The following is a 24369-nucleotide window of genomic DNA, read 5'->3' as shown; positions in this document are numbered from 1 at the left end:
CAGGAAAGTGCAAATTAGAACAACTGTGAGTCATCCTATTGGTCTGGCAAGAATTAGAAGTTGGAAAATCCAAGTGAAGATTGGGGATGGGGGGACCTAGGAACCCTCACGCACCGAGAGTGGGCAGCCATTCCCCAGGGCCACTGGGCACTTCTTAGTCAAACCAAGTATACGTGGAGCCCTCACCCAGCAATAGCTCCCCGCCGTGCATAGTGGAACATTCTCCCTCAGTTCCATACAAGGATGTTCGCTGCAATGTTAGTTTCAGAGAGCTGGGGGCAGCCTGGGTGGCCACCCCCAGGGGAGTAGGTGAATCAATAGAAGGGGACAGTCACCAGGGAATCCTGCAAAGCCCCCACAGCCACAGACCAGGTGTCCACAGAGCAACACGGGTAGTAGGTCTCAAAACACATAATGATGACTGTCACAAAAAAGAAACACTATTAATATCTTATGATGTAAGGCACAATGACACAGAACAATTTTAGGTTATATATAAAATTCTAAGGAAAAATGTAATATTTAATATACAAGTGTGTATTATATAATGTATAATATATAATTGTACTATATAATTATATTAGCCTAAATATATAATTATATAATTATGCATTATATAATTCAGTAATATGATACAAACTTAAATGCCGTATATTACAATTGTATCAATATATCAATATTAATGATGTAACACATAGCAACCTATTATACACTTAATAGCATTTTACGGATAATTTTATTGAACTGTAAGATACTGTTTTGTATAACTTAATAGATACCATTACATGTTAATAATAATAATAATGATGATGATGATGATAATAATAGATCTCTGTATCAATCAGTTACCATGTGGTCGGCTCTAATCAGTTTCCTCACAGAATCTTCCCCCAACCCGGGAGGTGGGGACTATTCCAGGTTAGCCCAGTTGACAGATGAGAAAACCGAGGCCCAGAGGCACGAAGCTGCCTGCCTGGCAGGAGGCCCAGGTGTGTGTGGGGCGTCCTGCGTTGGGCCTCCAGGCCCCACCGCTTCTTGTTTTAGGGAACTGCAGAGGCCCTCTGCGCCAAGCTCCCCAGAGCCCACGCCTCCTCCAGCCCTGGGCAGCCAGGAGTGGGAAGGAGCTGCTTACCTGTCTCAGGACTCTCCTATTTACAAAGCCCAGGGTACTCATCTGCATAAACCGGTGGCCCCGCTAGTGGCCCTCGGTGGCTCAGGTAGCCCTTGGAGAGAGGGAGGGTTAGAACTCTGGGGAGCAGGGCCTGGCCCTGGGGAAGTGAGTTTTTGTTAAAATTGGGGGATTTTATGCAAATATGGAGACAGTAAAGGGGAATGGTTAAGAACCCTGGCTCTGGGTTCAAATCCCTGGCTCAGCCCTGTGTGACCTGGGGGAAGTTACTCCTCCTCTCTGTGCTCAGCTTGCCTCATCTGTAAAATGGGCACCACAGGAGTACTGACTTCACAAGATTGTTGTGAGAAATATATCATTTATTCCAGTTGTGTCCTTAAAACTATACAGGGGAAGGACTATACCTTTTTATTTCCTCCTCTAAACAATGTGGGTCATAGCAAGGTTATTGTGAGAACTAAATGAGAGGCAGCAAAAAGATCTTAGCTCAGGGCCTGAAATGCAGCAGGCACGAAAAAGACATCTGCTATGGCTATGATTCCTGCCTCATCAGTTTTTATAATAATGAGAATGCTGATGCTGATGTTCACAACACTCACATAACATTCACTATGCACTGGTACTGTATTAAGAGCTGTAAATAAATTATCTCGTTTCATCCTTGTAACAGCCCCGTGAGGTAGGTACTATTAATATCCTCCTTACCAGTTGGGGAAACTGAGGCACGGAGGGGCGAAGTGACTTGGCCGAGGTCACATGAGTGAGTGGCAAGGCTGGGATTCGGGTCCAGACTATCTCACTCAGAGTCTTTGCGTTTAATAACTTCTGAAGTCGGGAAACCTGGTGTGCATTCGGCTCTGCTGTAGGACATGAAGGAGAGGCTTCCCCGCTTACAGCCTCAGTTTTGCTCTCTGCGAAATGGGAGAACGATAGCACCCTCCTTACCACGGAGGTGGAGAGCAGGCAGCTACCTTCTAGACTCTCCTCCTACGCCGCCCCAGCCCCCCCGCGTGCCTCTGGCCACGGTCTAGGGCCTGTGGGCGGGGCTCCGGAGAAGGGGCGTGGCAGGCGTCGTCCTGGCCCAATGGGGGGCGGGGGGCGGGGCCATCCTCCCAGCTCTGTCCAGCACGCGCGTCCTCCTCGCAGTTCCATCTACCCCGCGGGTGCCTTCGGCGTCCCCAGAGGTCTCCGACCCCAGCCCGCCCGCCCACCCAGCCCGCGGCCCCCTCCTCCTATTCCCCGGCCTCAGCCCCGGCCCTTCGGGCCTCGACATCATGGGTGATGGAGGAGAGGGCGAGGATGAGGTCCAGTTTCTGCGGACGGTGAGTCTCTCTGCGTTGGGGCTGTCTCTCGGGACCCTCTGAGTGTCTCTCTGTCTCTGGATGTCTCTGTCCTGATTGCTGGTGGTCTGAGTCTCGGAGTCTCTTCCTCTGTCCCTTTGGGTGACTGTCACTCTTTCTTTCTCCGTTTTTATCTCTTAGTCTCCCCCACCTTTCTCACCACAGAGAATTAGCAGAATTGGGGGCCACAGATGGAGAGGGGGCTCTTCGGCCACCCTTTATTCTGACATTAGCGATTTGTCCTGGAGAAGGGGGGCCGCTGAAGGAGCACCCCCTCCCACCACCCTGGACGCAGGCACTTGGGGAAGGTGGTTCTAATTCCTGAGCTTAATTTAGCCGTCCCCCCTCCCCCCCACCTAGCCCTAATTCTCTTCTTGTTCCAGACTCTGACCCATTTAAAGTCTTGGGAAGGGGGTTGGGGTAGGCTGGAAGACCCAACTCCTTTGAACTCGCAGGCCTTGAGGGTCTCCTGGGAGTCCCTCTGGTTCTGGGTCTTCCTTCTTTCCTCCCCAAGTTTTGGGGAGGAGGTCAAATATGGCTGCTAACGGTCTCTGGGTGGTGTCTCTGCTTCTCGGTCTCTTTGGGTTGTCTCTATGTCTCTGTCTCTCTCCATCTCTGTCTCCTTGTCTCTGTTTTTGTTCTTTGGCTTCAGGCCTTCTGCGTTTCGCTCTGCCTTTCCAGCTCCGCGTCTCTGATCCTCGGCTGGGGGGCAGGGATGGGAATTGGAACAACAGGTGTCCCTCCCAGAATAGCCCGCTTTTCTGGGGCCTGGACAGGGGACAGGGAGAGGATGGGGGGAGGAGCTGCCCATCTCAGAGTCCTTCCCAGTTTTCCCAGTGGCTTCCCTTTCCTAGTGGCTCAGCCAGGTGTGGGGGTGTGAGTATGGGAGGGGACGTTCTCTCTTCTGGGCCAGGTCTGCTGACCCTGCGTTAGCCCCTCCCCACCCCCTCCTGACCCTGGGAAATGCTGACACAGCATTCTGGCCCCAGAATAGGACCCTGGTGAGCCGGGTCTGGTTTCCGGGGAGGGAGGAACTAACAGCTGAGGCTGGTGGTGAAGGATGGGGACAGCTGGACCTTCGGCCGTGGGGGGAGGCCTAGCTTCACCCTAGACTCTTGCCCCAGCTCCAGCCCCTTAGCAGACACTGTGGGTTGGGCTCTCCCCTCCTCGCTGGCCCTAACAAGACCATGAACATGGCCATCAGCCCCTGAGCAGCCACTCTACATCAGGCCCTGTGCCCAGGGCCTCGGCCTCCTGAGGCATCTAATTATATCTTTGCTGCCCTATCTTCTGAGGTAGGGCCCTATCTTTATCTCCCTGGGAGATCTGAGGGAAACCAAGGCCTGAGGGGTAGTCACTTGCCCAAGGTCAAGGGCAGTGTCATCTCTGGATGCCCCGGGGCCTAGCCCTCCATTCTTCCACTAGAGGAAAAGTGGGCTGAGACTTGCCAAGGTGGCCAATGCTGGCTTCTAGAGGCCTGGCCCTGGCGGTTCTTGGCTCCACGCTGGGTCTGTTTTTCTGCACTTACTGAGGATGCGTGGTAGTTTTCTCAAACTTTTTGGATGTCATCCTACCAGCAAGAAATATATTTTATATTGCAACCCAGTACATGCACATACACACATACATCATAAAACATCAACTTTATTGAGGAACAATTGACATGCAATGAGTTGTACCCGCTTCAGGTGTTACAGATCAGTGAGTTTTGACAAACTGTGCACACTCGTGTCACCACCATCACAATCAAGACATAGAATGTTTCCTTGACTCTGGAAGGTTCCCTCTTGCTCTTTGCAGTAGTCACCTGCCCACGTGCTTTACATCACTAGAGATTTCGTTAGTCACTTCCGGTGTTTCATATATACTATGGGCTCATTTGTCTTGATTCACTTCTCAGGGTAATATTTTTGACATTCAGCCGTGTAGCAGGTATCAAGCGTTCATTCCTTTTTTGTTGCTGAGTAGTATTCCGTCGAGGGAATGTGCCACAACTTGTTTATCAGTTCCCCTGCTGGTGGACACTGGAGTTGCCTCCCATTCATGCTCTAATGGCCAAATTAGGTGTATTCACACAGATCTATTTTTAACTGAAACCAGTTTTGTAAAATGTAGGTGGCCTTAGAGCACGAGGGGCATGTTGCTATTTTTGGTTCTTGCTCTACTTTATTTGCTTTTTAAGCTTGGTGGCCAGAGCCCTCCACACTGCTTCATTTCCCTTGGATGAGTGGCGATCTCTAGCCCTCCCGGGGCTGGGGTTTCTCAAAGCGTGCCCCACGTCAGAACCTCCTGGGGGCTGGTTACTGGTACAGACTCTCTGATCCGCTGAATCAGGCTCTGGTGTTGAGGCGGGCAGGAGGGAGCCTGGGCAGCAAGGAAGCTGTATTTTTAACCAGACTCCCCCTCATTCTGATGCAGGAGAAACTTTGATAATCATTGGGGTAGTGATCAGGCCCCTGACTCTGGTTTACATCCTAGCTTTGCCGTTTGCCTGCTTCCTAACTCTGGGCAAGTGATTTTTATTTTTCTCTCTGAGCCTCAATTTCCTAATCTGGAAAATGGGGACAAAATAGGTACCGTGAGGATTCATGGGGTACACGCAAATATTTCTCTGAGCACACCTCCTCCCACTTTCCCCCTCGCTCCTGCCGCCGTCCTCCAGTCTCCCTCGCCATCCTCAACACCTTGGCCCCAGGCCTTTGCACAGACTGCCCCATCTTCCTGGGGCATTCTTCCCCAGAGATGATAGGGCCTGATTCCTTCTCGTTACTTGGACAAGACTCTTCTCAAATGTCACCTCCTTGGAGAGGCTGTCCCTTCACCCCCTCACTGATGTCACCGCTACCCCAAAAGTCACTCTCTTACATCACCCTGGGTTATTTTTTCCATGACACTTCTCACTGACATTAAAATTATGAATCTGTTCACCTGTCGATTGTGTCTCGCCCACGAGGATGTCAGCTCCACGAGGACAGGGATTCTGTCTACTTGATTCACTGCTCTATATCCAGCTCCTAGACCAGTGCCTGGCACACAGCAGGTGCTCAATAAGTGTCAGATGAATGTAGAGTCCTGAGCAGAGGGACTAGCAGACAGTAAGTGCTTAATAAATGCAAGCTGTACGATTCCTATAAATACACAAGTGCACAGCATGTGCCAGGATGTTGGGCTTGAGGGTTCAGGCCAGAGCCATTGCGGGGCCTCCTGCCAACAGGTCAGAGCTCTCTCCCTCCTCCCAGGCTGGCTGGACAGACTGAGGGCTGCCTGTGTGGGTCGAAGCCCAGGACTGGAACATGCTTGTGTGATGTGCTGAAAGGGCTGGATGTGTGACCTCATGCCAGATGCCTAACCTCCTTGATCCTGTTTCCTCGGCTGTAAAACGGAATAACCACTGCCTTACTCCGTGGTTAACAGCTGGGATGTCCATCATTTTTGATGGAGACCTCTATCAGCAAAAATGTTGAACACCCCCCCATGTACATTTGTATGAGTTATAAATGTAGATATGGGCTACTACACTAATATGTTAAGAGGTAGTCTAGTGTTCTAAGAGAGTGGCATATGGAGCCACGGTGTTGGGATCAAATCCCAGCTATTCTCTAAGCCAGCTGTGTGACCTCAGGAAAGTTACTTCACCTCTCTGGGCATCTGGTTCACATAATAGGACTTATCTCAGTGGGTTGTTGTGAGGATTAAATGAGTTAATATATGTTAAGTTATTGTAAGGGACGCAGCACATAGAGAACGACTTTATTTTAGTTAAAATTCTAATTTATAATCTTGAAATCATTTCAAACTTAGAGAAAAGTGGCAAGGTTAGTTCAAAGAACTCCCATATGGCCTTCAGTCATTTTCCCCAAATGTTAAGACTTGGTATGTCTTCTTTATCTTTCCTTCCCTCTCTCCCTCTCTCTCTATTTTTTTCCTGGATGTTTTGAGAGTAAGTTGTGGACATGATACTCTTAACACCTAAACACATCAGTGTCTATTTCCTAAAAACCAGGGCAGTTTCTTAGCAAACCACAGGACAGTTATCAGAATTGGGAAGTTCAGTATAGCTCTGACCCACTATCTCATCCACAGTCCTAACTCAGCCTTCACCAGGCGTCGTGATGCTGCCCTTTATGGCATCTCCCCCATCCAGGATCCAGCCCAGGCTCGGCACTGCATTCAGGTGTCACTGGAAAGCACCCCTCAAATGATAACTGTTATTACAACAATGCACAAAAGAGAAATCAGAGAATGCTGGGCTTAAAAGCCATTTAATTCGAGGTGCTCATATTTTCTGCCCCGCTGGGAGGCCTCTGGACCAGCCAGACTTGGGTTCAAATCCCAGCTCCTCCTCCTGCCAGCTGGGTGGCCTTGGACAAGCCATGTCCCCTCTGAGCCTTGGTTTCCCCATTTGAGCACGGGGTGACACAGGCTCCTATCTCAGGGGGATGTCAGAAGCGTGTAGAGTGCTCAGCACGGGCCCTGGCTGGATAGACTGCGACCGAGGGGCTTATCACGAGGGGAAGGGTGGGGCGCGTGGCCCGTGGTAGCCGCGCGGGTTGGATGCTCTGACCCTCCGTCCCGCCCCCAGGACGACGAGGTGGTCCTGCAGTGCAGCGCCACCGTGCTCAAGGAGCAGCTCAAGCTCTGCCTGGCCGCCGAGGGCTTTGGCAACCGGCTCTGCTTCCTGGAGCCCACCAGCAATGCCCAGGTGTGTGCGGGAGGGAGGGCGGGGGGTCTGAAGGGGCGGAGAGTCTAGGGTCCAAAGAAGAGGGCTGTGGGACTCTGGAGGGTGCGTGCTGACAAGAGAGAAAACAGGGAGGGGGCTAAGAGGGAAAGGGGACCTGGGTCCGAGGTGGGTAGGGGTGGAGGTCTGAGGAGGGAGGCCAGAGGTCCCAGGGGTCTTAGGAAGTGGTGTCTGAGGGGGCAGAGGGCTGCGGATTCAAGGCCAAAGGGCCTGGGGGGGGACAGGGGGATGCTAGCAGGGGGCTGACTGGGGAGGGGGTTCAGAGGTGGAGGGAACCTGGGGTCTGAGGGTGAGGGGGACTCAGGGCCTGAGAGAGGAGGTGACCTGGGGGGAGGGGATGGGGAGTGGGAGAGGGAGGGATGTGGAGTCTGAGTGGGGCAGAGAGTCTTGGGTCCAAAGGGGAGGGCGTCTAGGAGTCTGAGGTGACCGGGCTGGGAGGCTGAGGAGGGAGGTGTGGGGTTGGACCCTCCTCTGATTTTGCAGTAGTGTTCACAGGTGTCTGAGGGAGAAGGAGGCACTGGGACTGTCTGATGGTGACATCTGGGGCTTCCTTTGGGACTGAAGAGATTGGGGTGCCACAGAGGAGCCTCCTGGAGTGGGAGGGGATGCAGTATGACTGAGTGGGGAGGCACAGGGCTGAGGCTTCTTATGACGTTAGAGTGGAGGGGTGGGGTACCTGAGCGGGGAGGGTAGTGTGGAAGCTTCTGTGAGGCTCTGGTGGGAGGAGGCGTAGCAGAGGTGTTTTCTGTGATGGTGTGGATTCAGGGCGTCTGAAGGGGATGGCAGAGGGCAGGGCTTCTTGGGGAGTTGGGATTGGGTCTGGGTCTCTAAGGGGTGTGGGTATTTAGACCACGATCAGGGAGTGCGCCAGTGCTCGGCCCCCACTCACATCTCCCCACCCCACCCCCAGAATGTGCCCCCCGATCTGGCCATCTGTTGCTTCGTCCTGGAGCAGTCCCTGTCCGTCCGAGCCCTGCAGGAGATGCTGGCCAACACCGTGGAGGCCGGCGTGGAGGTGAGGCGCCCACTCTGGGCAGGACCAGAGGGATGGGTGGGAGGACCTGGGGGTCGTTTACTTTCTGATCTTCTTCCTCTCTCTGCCCCGCCCCCCACAGGCCCTCAATTTGGATAAGTGGGTAGGTCTGGCCTCGGGTGTCACCTGTCCTTCCACCTCTCCTGACCCCAGGTCCGCCTCTTGGGCCCACATCCTGCACACAGGGGCTGGGGGTCTCCCCTACCCCGGGTGTCAGGAGCTGTGGAGCCCAGAACAGGCCAGGCAGGAAGGCAGGAAGGAAGGAGGTGGGGGCTTCAGAGCCCCCGTCCCCCCCTGCTCCTTTCTCCTCTTTCCCGTCCTCGTCCCCCCCCCCGACCCCAGCTCTTCTCCGCATGGGACCCCTCCCCTCCCCTCCCCCCCCATCCCACCTGTGGGCCCCCTCCGGTCCAGGAGTGGGTCCGCCATGTGATCACATGGCCCCATCACATGGTCCCTCAGAGCATGGGCATGTGAGAGCCGGGATGGGAGGCATGAGCCATCGGGCGACCAGGTGGACCTCTCCCAAGAGGGGCCGGGTGTCCTGGTGCTCAGGGGTGTGTGGCAGCACAGGACGGGTCCCCATGGGTGATGCTCACATATTTAACCACGGATAAGACTGTTCTGGGACACACTGCCCACAGCTCAGCCGTGTTATGACAGGTTAGAGCAGAGGCAGCTGAAGTCCATGGGACACGAGATACTGGGGCTCCCCCGAGCATCCCCAGGTACCCAGAGGAGGGGTCCAACCTCCCTGAGTGACTTTGGGGCCTGGTTAACCTGGCGAAGGAGGCAGGGAGGACAGACTGGGCTTCGGGGAACATAAAACACTCCATCCACAGGCTTCTCAGAGACAAGCCGCTGCTTCCATGGGCGGGGAAACTGAGGCAGAGAATCTGTTGAGGGTCTGAGCTGAGGCTTCCTTGCGGCCAGGCCTGAGCGTGGTATTTTATGGGGAGCATATTCCCACTTGGGGTAGGCCAGATGTCTCAGGGGTCTGTGCTGACTCTGCCCCTGCTCCTTCTGCAGTCGTCCCAGGGTGGGGGACACAGGACACTCCTGTATGGCCATGCCATCCTGCTCCGGCACGCGCACAGCGGCATGGTGAGTGCACCAGCGAGGGGTCACGGGCTGGGGGCAGGGGGCGCAGTGCCTGCCGGAGGAGACTGACACACCCCACCCTCTGCAACCCTAGTATCTGAGCTGCCTCACCACCTCCCGCTCCATGACTGACAAGCTGGCCTTCGATGTAGGACTGCAGGAGGACGCAATAGGTGCGGGGGTCGGGCATGGGATGCTCTGGGGGCAGCGATGGGGGGCTTGGAGCAGAGAGTCTGGGGCTGTGGATGGACACATTCTCGACAGGGAGACTTGGGCGAGCATGGGGAAACCCTAGGCAGAGAGCCTGAGAGCAGGAATGGGGGGCAGTGAGGCAGAGGGTTGGTGGCAGCAGTAGGAGAATATTGGGCAGAGGGCTCAGTGGCTGGGAGTGCCTTGGGGAACAGCACTCTGGGCTGCCATCATCCTGACACTTCCCCCCGCTCCATAGGAGAGGCCTGTTGGTGGACCACGCACCCTGCCTCCAAGCAGAGGTCGGAAGGAGAAAAGGTCCGCGTTGGGGATGACCTCATCCTCGTTAGTGTCTCCTCCGAGCGCTACCTGGTGAGCAATCCTACTCCCACCACGGCTCCTACTGCCCCCAGGGCTGGGCGCTCACAGGATTGGCCCCATCTCCTCATCACTGGTTTGCCTCCTCTCTGGCCCCAACGTCCTGACTCCCAATTTCCAGGTTCCTGACCTCTGACATCAATTTCTGGTTTCTGACCCCCCTTTCCCATTTCCTGGTCTATGACCTCTAATTTTCGGTCTCCCATCTGCTGGTTTCCTGGCTTCCACCCCTGCTTTCTGGCCTCTGACTCTGAAACAACTGCCCGCCCCACCATCGTCTCGGACCGCCACATCCCTGTGGCCCGCAGCATCTCTCGACGGCCAGTGGGGAGCTCCAGGTCGACGCCTCCTTCATGCAGACGCTGTGGAACATGAACCCCATCTGCTCTGGCTGCGAAGAGGGTGAGGGCCCCAGACCTCTGGCCCCCAGCCTGAGACCCCCAAAACAGACCTCCCACGCTGCCCCTCAGACATGCCCAGACTGAGCCTTGTAACCTCAGACCCCAACTATGACCGTCACACTTAGATTCCAGCTGACCCCAGATCCAGAACTCTAGAGCCCAGGCCCCCAAACCTGAAACTCAATAGCAGACTCCCAAACTCAGACCCCAAATCTCAGACCACCACTTCTCACCCTGAAACTCAGATTTCCAACTGCAAACCCCCAAACCCAGCCCCCAGCCTCCCACAGGAGAGAAGCAGGGCCCCCGGACTCTACTTTTGTTGTGGGCTTTCTGGGGCTCCAGCCCCACGGTGACCACCGTCCCTTGCTCCTCTCCAGGCTATGTGACCGGGGGCCACGTCCTCCGCCTCTTCCATGGACACATGGATGAGTGTCTGACCATTTCTCCTGCTGACAGCGATGACCAGCGCAGGTCAGGTTGGGGACAAGAGAGCCCGGGATCTCAGAGCGGGGGTTGGGCAACGATCGGCTGGGGGGCTAGGCCGTATGAGTGAGGTTGGGGTCAGATTCTGGGGGGCGGGAGCCTGAACCCCTGACCTCACTCTCTCCCATGTCCCCAGACTTGTCCACTACGAGGGGGGCGCTGTGTGCACCCACGCCCGCTCCCTCTGGAGACTGGAACCACTGAGAATCAGGTGGGGGCGGGAGCCGGGCTGGGAGAGGGGATTGGGGCCCCTGGGGGGCCTGGGAGGAGAGAGAGGGTCTTGAAGGAAGATCTGAGGAAGAGACTGGAGGGTTTCGATGGAAAACCTGGGGAGCCTAAGAGAGCAAGGAAGGTCCTCAGGGTTCTAGAATCTGGGAGGAAAAGGAGGTCTTAGGGGATGGTGGGGGGTCCTGAGGGAGAGATCAGGGGGTCCTGAGTGAAAATGTGGGGAGTGGAGGATGAGAAATGGAGGGTCTGGGAAAACTGGGGGCACTGGAGGCATCTGGCGGGGCCTGAGGAAGCTGTGAGGGCCTGAGAGGATTGGGGTTCCTGAAAGAGGACTGGGGGTCCTAAGAAAGATTTGAGGGCCCCAAGGAAGGTTTGGGGCACCCTGGAAGCGGGCTGGGGGCTTGAGGAGGTTTGGACCAAGACTGTGGTGTCCATGGGAGGATTGGGGGTCTTCTGACCCCTCGCCCTCACTCTCGGCAGCTGGAGTGGGAGCCACCTGCGCTGGGGCCAGCCGCTGCGCATCCGGCACGTCACCACCGGGCGGTACCTGGCGCTCACCGAGGACCAGGGCCTGATGGTGGTCGATGCCAGCAAGGCCCACACCAAGGCCACCTCCTTCTGCTTCCGCGTCTCCAAGGTCAGCGGCGTCAGGGTGCCCTCCCCCATCTGGAGCCCCAAATCCCGCCCCAGCCCCTGCTCTGCAGTCTCTTGGTGGGGCTCCCCCATGAAACACACAGGCAGAGGAGGCTGACCTCTGTCCCCTGTCCCTGCAGGAGAAGCTGGATATGGGCCCCAAACGAGACGTGGAGGGCATGGGCCCCCCGGAGATCAAGTATGGGGAGTCGCTGTGCTTTGTCCAGCACGTGGCCTCGGGCCTGTGGCTCACCTATGCCGCCCCCGACCCCAAGGCCCTGCGGCTCGGCGTGCTCAAGAAGAAGGTGGGCGCCTAGCAGGGAAGGGGTCGGGGGAAAGCACGGGAAGGAAGGGGACTGGGGGGTGGTCATGCTTGAGCCTTCACAAATTTGAGGACAGGACTGAGAGGAAGATGGCGGCTGGGAGAGAAACAGAGATTGAGAGAGACAGGAAAAATCAGAGGGATATATATGGGGGACAGGAGGGGGAGGGAGGAAGGGAGAGAGAGAAAGAAAGAGAGAGAAATAGAGACAGAGACAGGGAAAGGCAGAGACAAAAAGATATGGAAACAGAAAATAGAGAAAGATAGAGACAGAGAGAAAAAGGCAGATAGTGACAAACAGACTGAGAACAACATTCAACAAATTATTGAGTACCCAAGTTGTTCTGGATGTGTGTGGGGAGAAATAAGTGAGCTACACAGACCTGTTCCCTGCCCTCCCAGTGCTCAGACATGGTGAATAAACTGCCTTTAATGGAGTACACAGTTTTATAGCTACTTTTGACAGAGGGAACAGCATGTGCAAAGGCCCTGAGTGCAAATGAGGTTGGATCCAGTTTGGCTGGAGAGAGTGAGTGAGGGGCGAGCAGTGGGAGATGAGGACAGAGAGGTGATGGCTGCAGATTGTATGAGGCCTTATGAGCCATGGGGAGGTTCCTGGCTTTCACCCTGCGTGAGATGGAGCCACAAGAGTTTTGTGCAGGCCAGGGAGGTGACCTGACTCGGGTTCACAGGGTCCTTAACTGCTTTTGGGAACAGACTGTGGCTGAGCAGAGCTGGAGGAGGGAGACCAGGGAGCAGACTGCTGTAGTGGTACAGGTGGGAGATGACAGTGGACGGGGTGGGGCTGTGGAGTGGGGAAACCTGGCAGATTCTGGTTGTATTTTGAGGGTGGAGCCAACAGGATGTTCTGACAGATTGGATACGGGGTGAGAGAGAAGGGTTGAGGGTGACACTATGACATTCGCCCTGAGCAACTGGAAGGATGGAAGTGCCATGAACCGATCCGGGGAGAGCAAAGTGTCAGCTCAAGGGGACAGGAATCTGAAGTTTGACCCTCAGTGCCTAGAGCAGAGCCATTCAATAGGCGTGCTGAGTTAATGAGTGGGAAGATGAGGGAGCCGTCTGCAAAAAAACGAGGCCTGTAACTGGACACACGGGCAGAACATGTAGGTCTGGGCCCGAGGGGGACATGTGGGAGCCGTCAGCAGAAGGATGGTGTTTACAGCCTTGGGACTGGATGGGGCCCTGGGGAGGTGAGCTCAGGGGAAAGCCGGCCGCCATGATGGTCTCACCTCCCAGAAAGGTGTTCTGTTGGTTGTTCTGTCTGGGACCTGTTCAGTTTGGGGTGCTGTTAGAGCTCTCTGGTGGGGGGATATTACAAGAGTAGATACAAGTGGAGAGGGTCCGGCCTGAGACAGACAACAGACAAAACAGAGACAGAGAGGGAGAAGCAGAGACAGAATCAAAGAGGGACAGAGACAGAGAGAAAGAGAGACAGAGGCACAGAGGGACATAGACAGAGAAATTTGGGGCAAAGAGAGAGAATGAAAGACAGATAGATGGAGAGGGATAGAAGGATGGGCACTGGCAGAGATTCGCTGGAGGAGGGGCGGCTTTGGGGATAGAGTCTGGTGGCGTGGCCCTGAGTGGCAGGCCCCTCCTGATTTCTCTGTCCCCCACTGCCAGGCCATCCTGCACCAGGAAGGCCACATGGATGACGCACTGTCGCTGACCCGCTGCCAGCACGAAGAGTCCCAGGCGGCCCGCATGATTTACAGCACTGCTGGCCTCTACAACCAGTTCATCAAGTGAGCCGCCTGCCCGCTCTGCGCGGGTGCCGGGCCACACCTGGACCCCCTGCTCCTGGCGTTCATGTACCTGACCCCTTTAATCTCTGCCTCTGACAGCCACACCCCTGTGTAACATACACATGACCTCTAACCTCTAAACTCTGACCACTATACACTTGACTGCCAATCTGACCTCGACCACTATGACTCAGACCGATCACCACCTAACTTTCACACCCCTGATACCCAGACCCTTGACCCTGGACTTCCCCAGCCCTGACTCCTTCCACGAACCCCTGTGTGCGTCCCAGTCCCAGGTCTGCCCTTGGCAACTGTGTGACCTTCTCTCTACCCGTCTCAGTCTCCTCCTCTGTTGTGTCTGTGGGAGCGCCACGGGGGCCGGGGGTGGGGGGTACTCGCGGGCGCCTCCGGGCCCCTGGCTGACCAGGGCACGGTCTCCGCAGGGGCCTGGACAGCTTCAGCGGGAAGCCGCGGGGCTCGGGGTCGCCGGCCGGCACGGCGCTGCCCATCGAGGGCGTCATCCTGAGCCTGCAGGACCTCATCGGCTACATGGAGCCGCCCTCCGAGGAGCTGCAGCATGAGGAGAAGCAGAGCAAGCTACGCAGCCTGCGCAACCGCCAGAGCCTCTTCCAGGAGGAGGTGGGGCCGCGGCCAGGGAGGGGCGGGGCCTGCCGGCTCAGGGGCGGGGCCTGCGGGAGGGGCGGGGCCTGAGGGACCCGGGGATGCAGTGATCTGAGAGGGGCGGGGCAGGTGGAGCGGCACGAGCAGGGACCCCGGCGTGTGCGAGGGGGCGGAGCCTTGGGGGAGGGGCGGGGCCTGAGAGAGCCGGATGGAACCAGAACGATGAGGCGGCGCCGGCCTTGTACCCTCACCTGGAGGAGGGGTGGGGCCCAGGTGAAGCTCAGGGCCGAAGTGAAGGCGAGGTCTAGGAAGAAGTCAGAGCAAGAGCGGGGTGAGGCTGCCGGACTCAGAGGGCCGTGTCTGTGGGGGCGGGACCTGGGGGGTGAACGAGCAGAACCAGAACCCGGCACGCAAGGGGACGGCAGGGCCTGAGGTGAGTCTTTAGGCATCAGGGAGGGCAGTGTAGGGAGGGATCTCAGCGGAGGTGAGGGGCTGGGGGTCTGTGTGTTATGGGAGCACGAATGGAAGAGATGTTGGGGGGGGGTCTCCGCTCAGCACGGGGTCTGAGTGGGAGGGGCCGAGCGGGGTGGGAGGAGGGGAACTGGACAAAGGTCGGAGAGTCTGATGTCTCCATAGCATGATAAGAGTGCATCTTCATTTAAAGGCTTCCAACTTGGCCCCCCTCCTCTCCAGGACCTCCCAGTCTGATGGGGGAGGCAGACCCAGAAAGGATAATAAAACTTACTTATGGAGTGGAATTAGTGTATGCAAAGTGCCTAGAACAGGGTCAGCATATAGTCGATGCTATGTAAGTGTTGTTAGTGGTTATTATTACCTGGAATTTAGCCCTTACTGTGTGTTAGGGGTGCTATATACATGGTATCCTCTGGGTCACCCCATGGGGAATTGTAATTCCCATTTTACAGATGGGTCACTGAAGCGCAGAGAGATTAAATAACAGCCGTCTATGCAACAAATATGCCAGGGGGTGCAGCTGTCAACAAAACAGACAAAAATCCCTGTCCTTGTGGAGTTGACATGGGGGGAGGACAGATGATCAATAAAATAAATAAGTAAATTCTGTGGTATATTAGATGATGAAAAGTGCTAAGGAGAAAAAGAAAGCAGGGCAGCAACAGGGAGCCGTGGGGTTGTTGTGATTTAAAATAGAGTGGTCAGGGAGGGTGACCTGAAGGGAGAGAGGGAGCCAGGTGGACACCTTGGGCAGGGAGAGGGAGGAGACAGAGTGATGAGGAAGTGCAGAGGCCATGAGGTGGGCGTGTGCTTGGCAGTCTCCAGAATAAGAGGAGGCCGGGGCGACTCAAGCGGAGTGAACCTAGGGGAGGAGTGGGAGGAGATGAGGGTAGACAGGTGACAGGAGTCAGGCTATGGGATGACTTTCGCTTTGGGAGCCACAGGAGAGTTAGGTCTCCTACAGTCACAAATAGTGGCAGAGCTAGTCTGTGTGACTCCAGCCTGCCTGTGCTCTCTGCCACGATGCTCTGCCTCTCTTACTAGTGATGTGGGCCCCGGGATACAGATACAACAATGGTCATAGCAGCACTGCTTGTAAGAGCCTAAAACCAGAAACAGCCCAAATGTCCACCACCACTAGAATGGATCCACAAATGTAGCATATCCATACAATGGATATGGGTACCACTCAGCAATGAACAAGCTACAGCCACGTGAAACAGTGTACTTGAATCTTAAAGCATAATATTGAGCAAAAGAATCCATGTACAAAAGAATACATATTGTATATCTGAAGTTCCAAAACAGGCAAAACTCAATTAGACTGTTTCCATAAAATTCAGGATGACAGTTATCCCTAACAGAGAGGGCTGTGTGATCAGGAGGGGCATCCAGGGGCTTCTGGGTGGCTGGCAATGTTCACTTTCTTGACTTGGCTCATGGTTACACAGGTGCTCTTTATATCTGTTTTTTAAATCATATACATTTGCTCCTTATTATTCGCAGATTCTGTGTCTGAAAATTTGCCTACTTGCTAAAACTATTTTGTAACCCCCCAAATCAATACTTGCAACACATGTGTGGCATTTGTGGACATATGCAGAGTGGCAAAGAATTTGAGTCATCTGATGTGCATGTTCCCAGCTAAGGCTGAGCAAAGGATGCTCTGCCTTCTTGTTTCAGCTCTCAAAATGTAAACGAGTGTCCTTTTCATGGTCTATTTAGTGCCATGCTTTTTGCATTCTGGTGCTTTTTGTTGATTCACTAAGTATAGTGGTGAAGTGCAGCTAGTGTCCCTAAGTGTAAGAAGGCTGTGAGGTGCCTTACAGAGAAAATGCGTGTGTTAGATCAGCATCATTCAGGCATGAGTTATAGTGCTGTTGGCTGTGAATTTAATGTTAATGAATCAACAATATATACTAAATAAGTGTCTTTAAATAGGAAAACATGTAAAACAAGGGTGTGTATTGATTCATTGGCGAGAATGTTGCGACCACAGACTCAGAGGAACTCTCAGTATGTCCCCTGGGAGCCACAGTTCACATTCGCTAATTCAGCATTCGCGGTGACTTTATAGAACCTAACTACCACGAATAACAACAAATGACTGAATGTGTTTTATGTGCTTTTCTGTGTGTCTGTTATAATTCACAATAAAAGAAGACAAAAGACTAAAATGTAAAAAAAAGAGAAAGTGAAAAAATCTCTCTGATGGTTGGTGTGGAGAGTGAACTGGGCCAGTTAGGACCAGGAGAGGGGTGCTTGGAAGTGGATGGGATGGAAAGAAAATTGTGGAAAGAAGAAGACAGATTCGGTCCTGATGTTAATAAGGGTGTATTATGTTGGAGACAGAGGCAGAGAGGACAGATGTAGGGAGCTGAGGAGGAGAGGAGGGTGATGGGAGTGCAGGGGGACATGGAGCTAATGGCACTTGTTCAGGTCTGGGAACACAGTCACTCGTTGTTGAAGGCTTATGAATTAGAAAATCCAAGAAGACAAGGAAGGGAGGGCCTGGGACTCCTGTGGTGACCCCCCTGTTTTCCCCACCCCAGGGTATGCTCTCCCTGGTCCTGAATTGCATCGACCGCCTAAACGTCTATACTACTGCTGCCCACTTTGCAGAATTTGCAGGGGAGGAGGCAGCTGAGTCCTGGAAAGAGATTGTGAACCTGCTGTATGAACTTCTGGGTAAGGGGCCCCAGTCCTGACACTCCCTAGAGCCCCCCACGTCCCCAGTCCCACTGGTATGACCCCTCTTTCCACCCCCAGCCTCCCTGATCCGTGGCAATCGTACCAACTGTGCCCTTTTCTCCAACAACCTGGATTGGCTGGTCAGCAAACTGGATCGGCTGGAGGCCTCGTCTGGTAGGAGAACCCAGGGGGAGGGGACAGGGACTTGGGGGAGGGGAGGGCTGCAGCCGCCTCCCCTCTCACTCTGCCACCTGTGCAGGGATCCTGGAGGTGCTGTACTGTGTCCTGATTGAGAGTCCTGAGGTCCTGAACATCATCCAAGAGAACCACATCAAGTCCATCATCTCCCTCCTGGACAAGCATGGGAGGAACCACAAGGTTGGCCCCTCACCCCTGACCTCTCATCCCCTGAACTCTGAACCCTGACCTCTCCCCATGGCCCTGGAACTCCCCACTCCCTTCACTCCCCTCCCGCATCTCATCTCTTACCTGGATTCTCTCCCACATGCTTCCATCTCAACACAAGGGTCTCAAATTCATGGTTCTTAAGTGGATTCTGGGCCGCAGATGTGTTTCATTAGATCTCTGAAATGTTTTTTGAATTTTCCAATTATACACTCTCCAGTTTGCCGCAGGTCCTACTGGGCCCCACTGCATTGTTTCACCACTTCACATATTTACATTATCCATCTGGCCCCTGAAGACCCAAGTTTGCAACCCTGGCTGATCTCAGGTCTCATCGAGATCCCTGTGCTCTCTTGCTGACCCGACCCTTTCACACTTCCGCTGACCTCTTACCTCTTACTCCAGTCTCTCCTTTCTTACACTGCTGATGCCTCATCCCACCTCATATGACCCCCAGCCTCTCCCTTGACCTTTCTCTTTGACCCTCGACCTTTCTCTGTGATCCCTAACCTCCCACTTTTACCACGTCCTCTCAGTCTAAATCTCCATCTCCTGTCCTGACACATCATCATTGACTTCCCACACTGGACCTTCCATAAACCCCCACCATGCCCTCACACCCTGACCTCTGACCTTGACATCCAGGTCCTGGACGTGCTGTGTTCCCTGTGTGTGTGCAATGGCGTGGCCGTGCGCTCCAACCAAGATCTCATTACCGAGAACTTGCTCCCTGGCCGTGAGCTTCTGCTGCAGACAAACCTCATCAACTATGTCACCAGGTCTGGCCCCTAACCCCTGACCCCAGTCTGACCTCACCCTGACCCCAGAACTCAGACCTCTCAACCCTCCCTCTGCCTCAGAGGCTCCACACCCAGGTGGATGTCTCTTCCTCCATCTCCCACCCCAGGACACAATGCCCGGTCCTCGCAGATGTCCACTCTTGCCCCAGCCCACCCCTGGCTCCCCACTCCTCTGTTCTCGTTCTCTGCTCCATGTCTGCCTCTGTCTGTTCCTCTCCTTTTCTGTCTCTCTTTCTGTGTTTGCTCTTTTTGTCTTTGTCTGTTCCTTCTCTCTCTCTCTCCTTTGTCTCTCTGTCTCTCTCTCCATTTCTGTCTCTCTCAATTTCTCCTCCATGTCTTTTTCCCTGTCTCTCTCCCATCTCTCTCTGTCTCTTACTCTCTGTCTCCATGTCTTTGCCTTTCTTTTTTTTCCTGTGTATCTATTTCTTTCTCCCTTCCCTCCCCACCGCCAGCCTGGCTCTCCTCTCCATCTCTCCCTTATCCCCCTCCTGTCCCGTCTCTCCTGCAGCATCCGCCCCAACATCTTTGTGGGCCGAGCAGAGGGCACCACGCAGTACGGCAAATGGTACTTTGAGGTGATGGTGGACGAGGTGGCTCCATTCCTGACAGCCCAGGCCACCCACCTGCGGGTGGGCTGGGCCCTCACTGAGGGCTACACCCCCTACCCTGGGGGCGGCGAGGGCTGGGGCGGCAACGGGGTCGGCGACGACCTCTATTCCTACGGCTTTGATGGGCTGCATCTCTGGACAGGTACCTGGACCCTTCTGGAGGACCCTCAACCCTGATCATTGACCCCAGAGTTTCCAGGATTCTTACCACACACCTTGGAACTTTGGGATCCTGACCCCCAAAACAGGCCAACTTTTGGCCCCTTAATCCTCATTTCCCAAGACCCTAGCCCTAGAGCTTCCAAAATCCTATCCCTAAAACGTTTCTTCATAGCCTCTAGAACTCGGACCCCAGAGGATGTATGATCTCTGACCCTAGAAATCCCAGAAAACTGCCCAGATTATGACCTCTGATCTTTGACTTTTGACCCCAGAGGTTCCAGAATCCTAACTCCAGGAGGATTTTAATCTCTGACTCCACAGCTCTCAGGATCCTAACCTCAGGGGAACCTTGACCTCTGCCCCTAGTTTCAGAGCTACAGGACCCTCCATGGGAACACTTGACCTTAGAGATTCAGACCCCAGAGGATGCTTTGACATCTGCCCCTTGTCTCTTGAGACCATTGGTTTCACGGGACCTCTGACTTCTGACCCCTCCCTGGTGACCCTGGTGCAGGACACGTGCCACGCCTGGTGACTTCCCCAGGGCAGCACCTCCTGGCCCCTGAGGACGTGGTCAGCTGCTGCCTGGACCTCAGCGTGCCTTCCATCTCCTTCCGCATCAATGGCTGTCCTGTGCAGGGCGTCTTTGAGAACTTCAACCTCGATGGGCTCTTCTTCCCCGTCGTCAGCTTCTCGGCTGGTATCAAGTAAGGACTTGTCCCTGTCTCCGTGCCAGTCCCCAGACCGGGACTGTCCTGAGACAGCCTCCGCAGTCACTCCAGGGCCTCCTCTGAGGCCAGGACCTGGCAGCCTACCCTCTGACCCCTACATGAAGGTCCCAGTGACCTCTACATGATCCCAGACACTTTCAGTGTCCTCCCAATGACCCAGACCCTCCCAGTGACCTCAGCTTCTCCCCAACACCATGTCCTTCCAGTGACCTCCAAGTGTCCCCAAAATTTCACAATGACCTTCTAATAACCCCAGACTCTCCCAGTAACCTCCTAAATGACCTCAGAATCTCCCAATGACTCTATACCATTCCAATGACTTCCAAATGACTCTAGAATCTGACAATGATCTTCTAATGACCTCAGACCCTTCTAATGACCCTCCAATGATCTTGGACTCTCCCAATGACTCCATGCTCTTAACAACTTCTCAGTGACGCCAGCATCTCCCAATGATCTTCCAATTCGTCCAAAATTCTCCAGTGACCCCTCAATGACCCCAGTTATTTCAAAGACCTCTCAGTAAGTGAGTCTTTTCCCAATGACCCCAAGCTCTGTGAATGACTTCCCAACCACCATTCAGTGGCGATTATGGTTCTCTCATAGTTACACCAGATTCTTGGTGACTTCCAAATGACCTTCTTGGTCTCCTCCCCCAAACCTTCCAATGTCCCCAAACACTCTGTTGACCCAGGGTCTCTTCCAGAGGACCTTCCCGTGACCTTGCATTAACTCCACAGTGACTCCACACTTTTCTTTTTTGATCCTCCAATGATTCCCATTGGCCTCGGATATACCTTTGACCTTAGACTTTCCTTTCTGACTCCTAAATGACCTCCAAGACCCCATGACCGCCCAGTGACCTCAGGTCTCCCCAGAACCTTCCACTGATCCCAGGATTTCTGTCCTACCCCCCTGAGCACAGAATCTCCCCTGTAAACTAACCCACAAGTGACCCCGCTCTCCCATCCAGGGTGCGGTTCCTCCTTGGTGGTCGCCACGGTGAATTCAAGTTCCTCCCTCCCCCTGGCTACGCCCCATGCCATGAGGCTGTGCTCCCGAGAGAGCGACTCCATCTGGAACCCATCAAGGAGTATCGGAGGGAGGGGCCCCGGGGGCCCCACCTGGTGGGCCCCAGCCGCTGTCTCTCACATACCGACTTTGTGCCCTGCCCCGTGGACACTGTCCAGGTACTGCCTGCCCTGCAACGGTTTCCTGGTGAGGCAGACTCTCTCAGGAGAGCTCCTCTGGAGCTGGGCTGGAAGCTGGGGACCTTGTTGTTTAACAGATGGGGAAACTGAGGCAGAGAGGAGGCATGGGACTCGCTCAAGGGAGAATCCCAGTTTAGCTTCCTAAAGAAAGGAATATTAGTGCCCCCAATTTACAGTTGAGGAAAGTGAGGCCCAGAGAGGTTAAGCAAGCTGTGCAGGTCACACAGCTGATTTGAACCCAGTGCGGTCTGATCCCAAAGCCTGTGCTCTTACCCACTGCCATCTGCCGGACATCTCTCCCACCCCTCTTATCCTAGCTTGAATTCCCAACCACCCCCAAGCATGTCCCCATAGGAGGGGATATAGTCGTGTTTAAGAGCCTGACTGCAAGGGCCACCGTGGGCATGTGGCTTCTCTTCTCTCTGCCTCAGTTTCCTCATCTGTGAGGAAAAGGGGATAACCATAGAACTGACCTCACAGCATTGTTGTGAAGATCAGATGAATTAATGTATGCAAAGTGCTAGCATGGTCCTGAGTAAACAGTGGGTACTCGATGCAGTTACAGTATTGTAATATTATCTCAGGGATGAACTTGCCAGCCCCCTGCAGCCAGGCCAGAGCCCTGGGCCTCCTTCTGGACGTCTCCCTCCCCTCCCCCAGCCCGTCAGCCTCATGTGCGGTCACTTGGCCTCCTGGACATCCCTCCCGCCCCCTCCTCTCCTCACCATGGCCCGCCCTGGTCCAACCATCATTATCTCTTGTCTGCAGAACACCAACAATGTAAATATTTATTAGGTGCCTACTGTGTGCCAGGCATTTATATAAACTATACAACATTTAGTAGTTTATGTAAATGGTTTCAATGAATCCTTATGAGGTGAGTATTATGAGTTAATATTGTTTTTTGATCCTCATTGTACAGAAAGGGAAAGGGACTCGTCCATTCATTCAGCAAACATTTCTCGAGCTTCTCCTCTCGGCCTGGATCCAGGCTGGGCAGGCTGGGCAGATGGTGGAGACTGAGGCGGCCCCAGGCCCTGCCTCATGGAGCTCCCAGCCCACAGGGGAGACAGACCCATTCCCAGATAATTCCTTAATTCTGATGATGCAGAGTCCTTACTCAGTGGGGTGTCAACCCTGCAGGCAGGGCTGTGGAGTAACAGGAAAGGTCCAGAGAGCGTGCTGGGGGCCCTGTCCTGGGCTCGTACATTTTCTTGGGAAGAGGGGTCACAGTGCAGGCTGGAGGGAGCTCAGGGACCTCACGAATGTCCCGTCATCCCCAGATTGTCCTGCCTCCCCATCTGGAGCGTATTCGGGAGAAGCTGGCAGAGAACATCCATGAACTCTGGGCGCTGACTCGCATCGAGCAGGGCTGGACCTATGGCCCGGTGAGGGGCTGCCTGCAGCAGGAGGGAGTCAGGCTAGACCTGCAGTGGGAGGAGTGAGATGGGCTCACTGGCAGGGAGGGGTCAGGGGTGGGGGGGAGGGACTTTAGGGCTCCAGGGGGGTCCCTGGGTTTCAGGGGGCAGAACTAAGGCTTGGAGGTCGGGGGTCCCTGTGTGGGGGTGTTGGGGGTGTTGGGGGAGGGAAAGGGAAGCGAGGAGTTGACCCTGGGGCTTCCCCAGGTTCGGGATGACAACAAGAGGCTGCACCCGTGTCTTGTGGACTTCCACAGCCTGCCAGAGCCCGAGAGGAACTACAACCTGCAGATGTCGGGCGAGACGCTCAAGTGAGGGGGGCCGGGAGCAGGGCACCGGGGAGGAGGGCAAGGAGAGGCGGAGACTGAGAGAGGGCGAGAGAGACAGCGAGAGAGACAGAGAAAGAGAGAGGGAGACAGAGATAGTGAGGCAGAAACTGACAGAGGGCAAGGAAGAGAGAGATGCAGAAAGAGACAAGAGAGAAGCAGACAGGAAAAGATGGACACAATCAAAGAGATACAGAGACAAAGAGACTGGGAAAGACAGGAGTCAGAGGGACAGAGACCGAGACAGAGAGAGATGGGGACAAAGACACCCAGAAAGTCAGAGAAGAGATGTGGAGAGAGCTGGAGACCCAAAGACAGAGACGACAGGGGCGGGAGGAGGAGGGAACCCCAGCTGGAGGAGAGGGGGCCAAGGGCAGAGAGGCTGTGTGGGGCATGACCCTGTCCCCCCGCCTGCACCCCAGGACTCTGCTGGCGCTGGGCTGCCATGTGGGCATGGCCGATGAGAAGGCGGAGGACAACCTGAAGAAGACGAAGCTCCCCAAGACGTGAGTGTGGGCGGCTAGGTCCCATCTGGGGAGTAGGATGCGGGGCTGCGAATGCCATGGTGAGGACTGGGGCAGTCGCAGGGTCTTGTGGGAAGGCTGAGGTCAGAGATGAAGGGGCTGCGGGTTGGGGTGAAGGTCGTAGTGTCAGGGTTCAGGCTCTGGGGTCAGTGGTGAGTCCTGGAGAGGTGTCAGGGTGGCAGAGGTGGGAGTTCCAGAGACAGAGTGGGAAGGAGTCAAGACCGGGGGTCAGAGTCTGCCGTGGAGTCCAGGAAAATGAGAGAGCAGAGGTGATATCTCTACGTTAGCAGCAAGGGGTCAGTGGAAAGGGGTGAGAAGTTGTTGGCGTTGTAAGTAAAGGATCCTAAAATTACAGGTGAGAGGTCAGAGGTCCTGAGGTTGGAGATGAGAGTTCAGAGTCAAGGACTCCAAAGCCAGGAGTTTGGAGTAATAGGGTCCTGGGGTCAGAGATAAGAAACCTCAGTTAGGTGAGAGGTCAGAGACTTCCAGGGTCAGAGATGAGGCTCTGAAAATCAAGATGAAGGGGTCACAGAGGCCGGAGGTCAGTGAAGTCAAAGCCCTTGCTGAGGTCACAGGATCCTGGGGTCAGAGGTCAGGTATCTCAAAGCTTGTTTGAGGGAGTCGGAGAACCCTGATGTCAAAGGTCAGAAA

General features: G+C 54.7%; 1 protein-coding gene across 1 annotated transcript in view; it reads left to right on the top strand.

Moving 5' to 3' along the window:
- Positions 1-2403: 2403 nt before the first annotated feature.
- RYR1 (ryanodine receptor 1) overlaps positions 2404-24369 on the top strand; it is a 111062-nt gene continuing 89096 nt past the window's right edge. The window contains exons 1-23 of the mRNA XM_087421947.1: positions 2404-2451; positions 7052-7171; positions 8118-8222; positions 9267-9341; positions 9433-9511; positions 9787-9899; positions 10214-10307; positions 10687-10780; positions 10929-11003; positions 11501-11657; positions 11794-11958; positions 13623-13744; positions 14191-14386; positions 17395-17530; positions 17612-17707; positions 17793-17911; positions 18584-18717; positions 19247-19488; positions 20023-20215; positions 21213-21429; positions 22734-22838; positions 23076-23179; positions 23617-23700. Of these exons, the coding sequence (XP_087278073.1) occupies positions 2404-2451; positions 7052-7171; positions 8118-8222; positions 9267-9341; positions 9433-9511; positions 9787-9899; positions 10214-10307; positions 10687-10780; positions 10929-11003; positions 11501-11657; positions 11794-11958; positions 13623-13744; positions 14191-14386; positions 17395-17530; positions 17612-17707; positions 17793-17911; positions 18584-18717; positions 19247-19488; positions 20023-20215; positions 21213-21429; positions 22734-22838; positions 23076-23179; positions 23617-23700 (2873 nt within the window). The remainder of the gene's footprint in view (positions 2452-7051; positions 7172-8117; positions 8223-9266; positions 9342-9432; positions 9512-9786; positions 9900-10213; positions 10308-10686; positions 10781-10928; positions 11004-11500; positions 11658-11793; positions 11959-13622; positions 13745-14190; positions 14387-17394; positions 17531-17611; positions 17708-17792; positions 17912-18583; positions 18718-19246; positions 19489-20022; positions 20216-21212; positions 21430-22733; positions 22839-23075; positions 23180-23616; positions 23701-24369) is intronic.

The sequence above is a fragment of the Ceratotherium simum genome, chromosome 33, assembly GCF_057802395.1.
Source record: "Ceratotherium simum simum isolate JZ-2026a chromosome 33, ASM5780239v1, whole genome shotgun sequence".
Taxonomy (NCBI): domain Eukaryota; kingdom Metazoa; phylum Chordata; class Mammalia; order Perissodactyla; family Rhinocerotidae; genus Ceratotherium; species Ceratotherium simum.
This window is presented reverse-complemented; position numbering and strand designations above follow the sequence as displayed.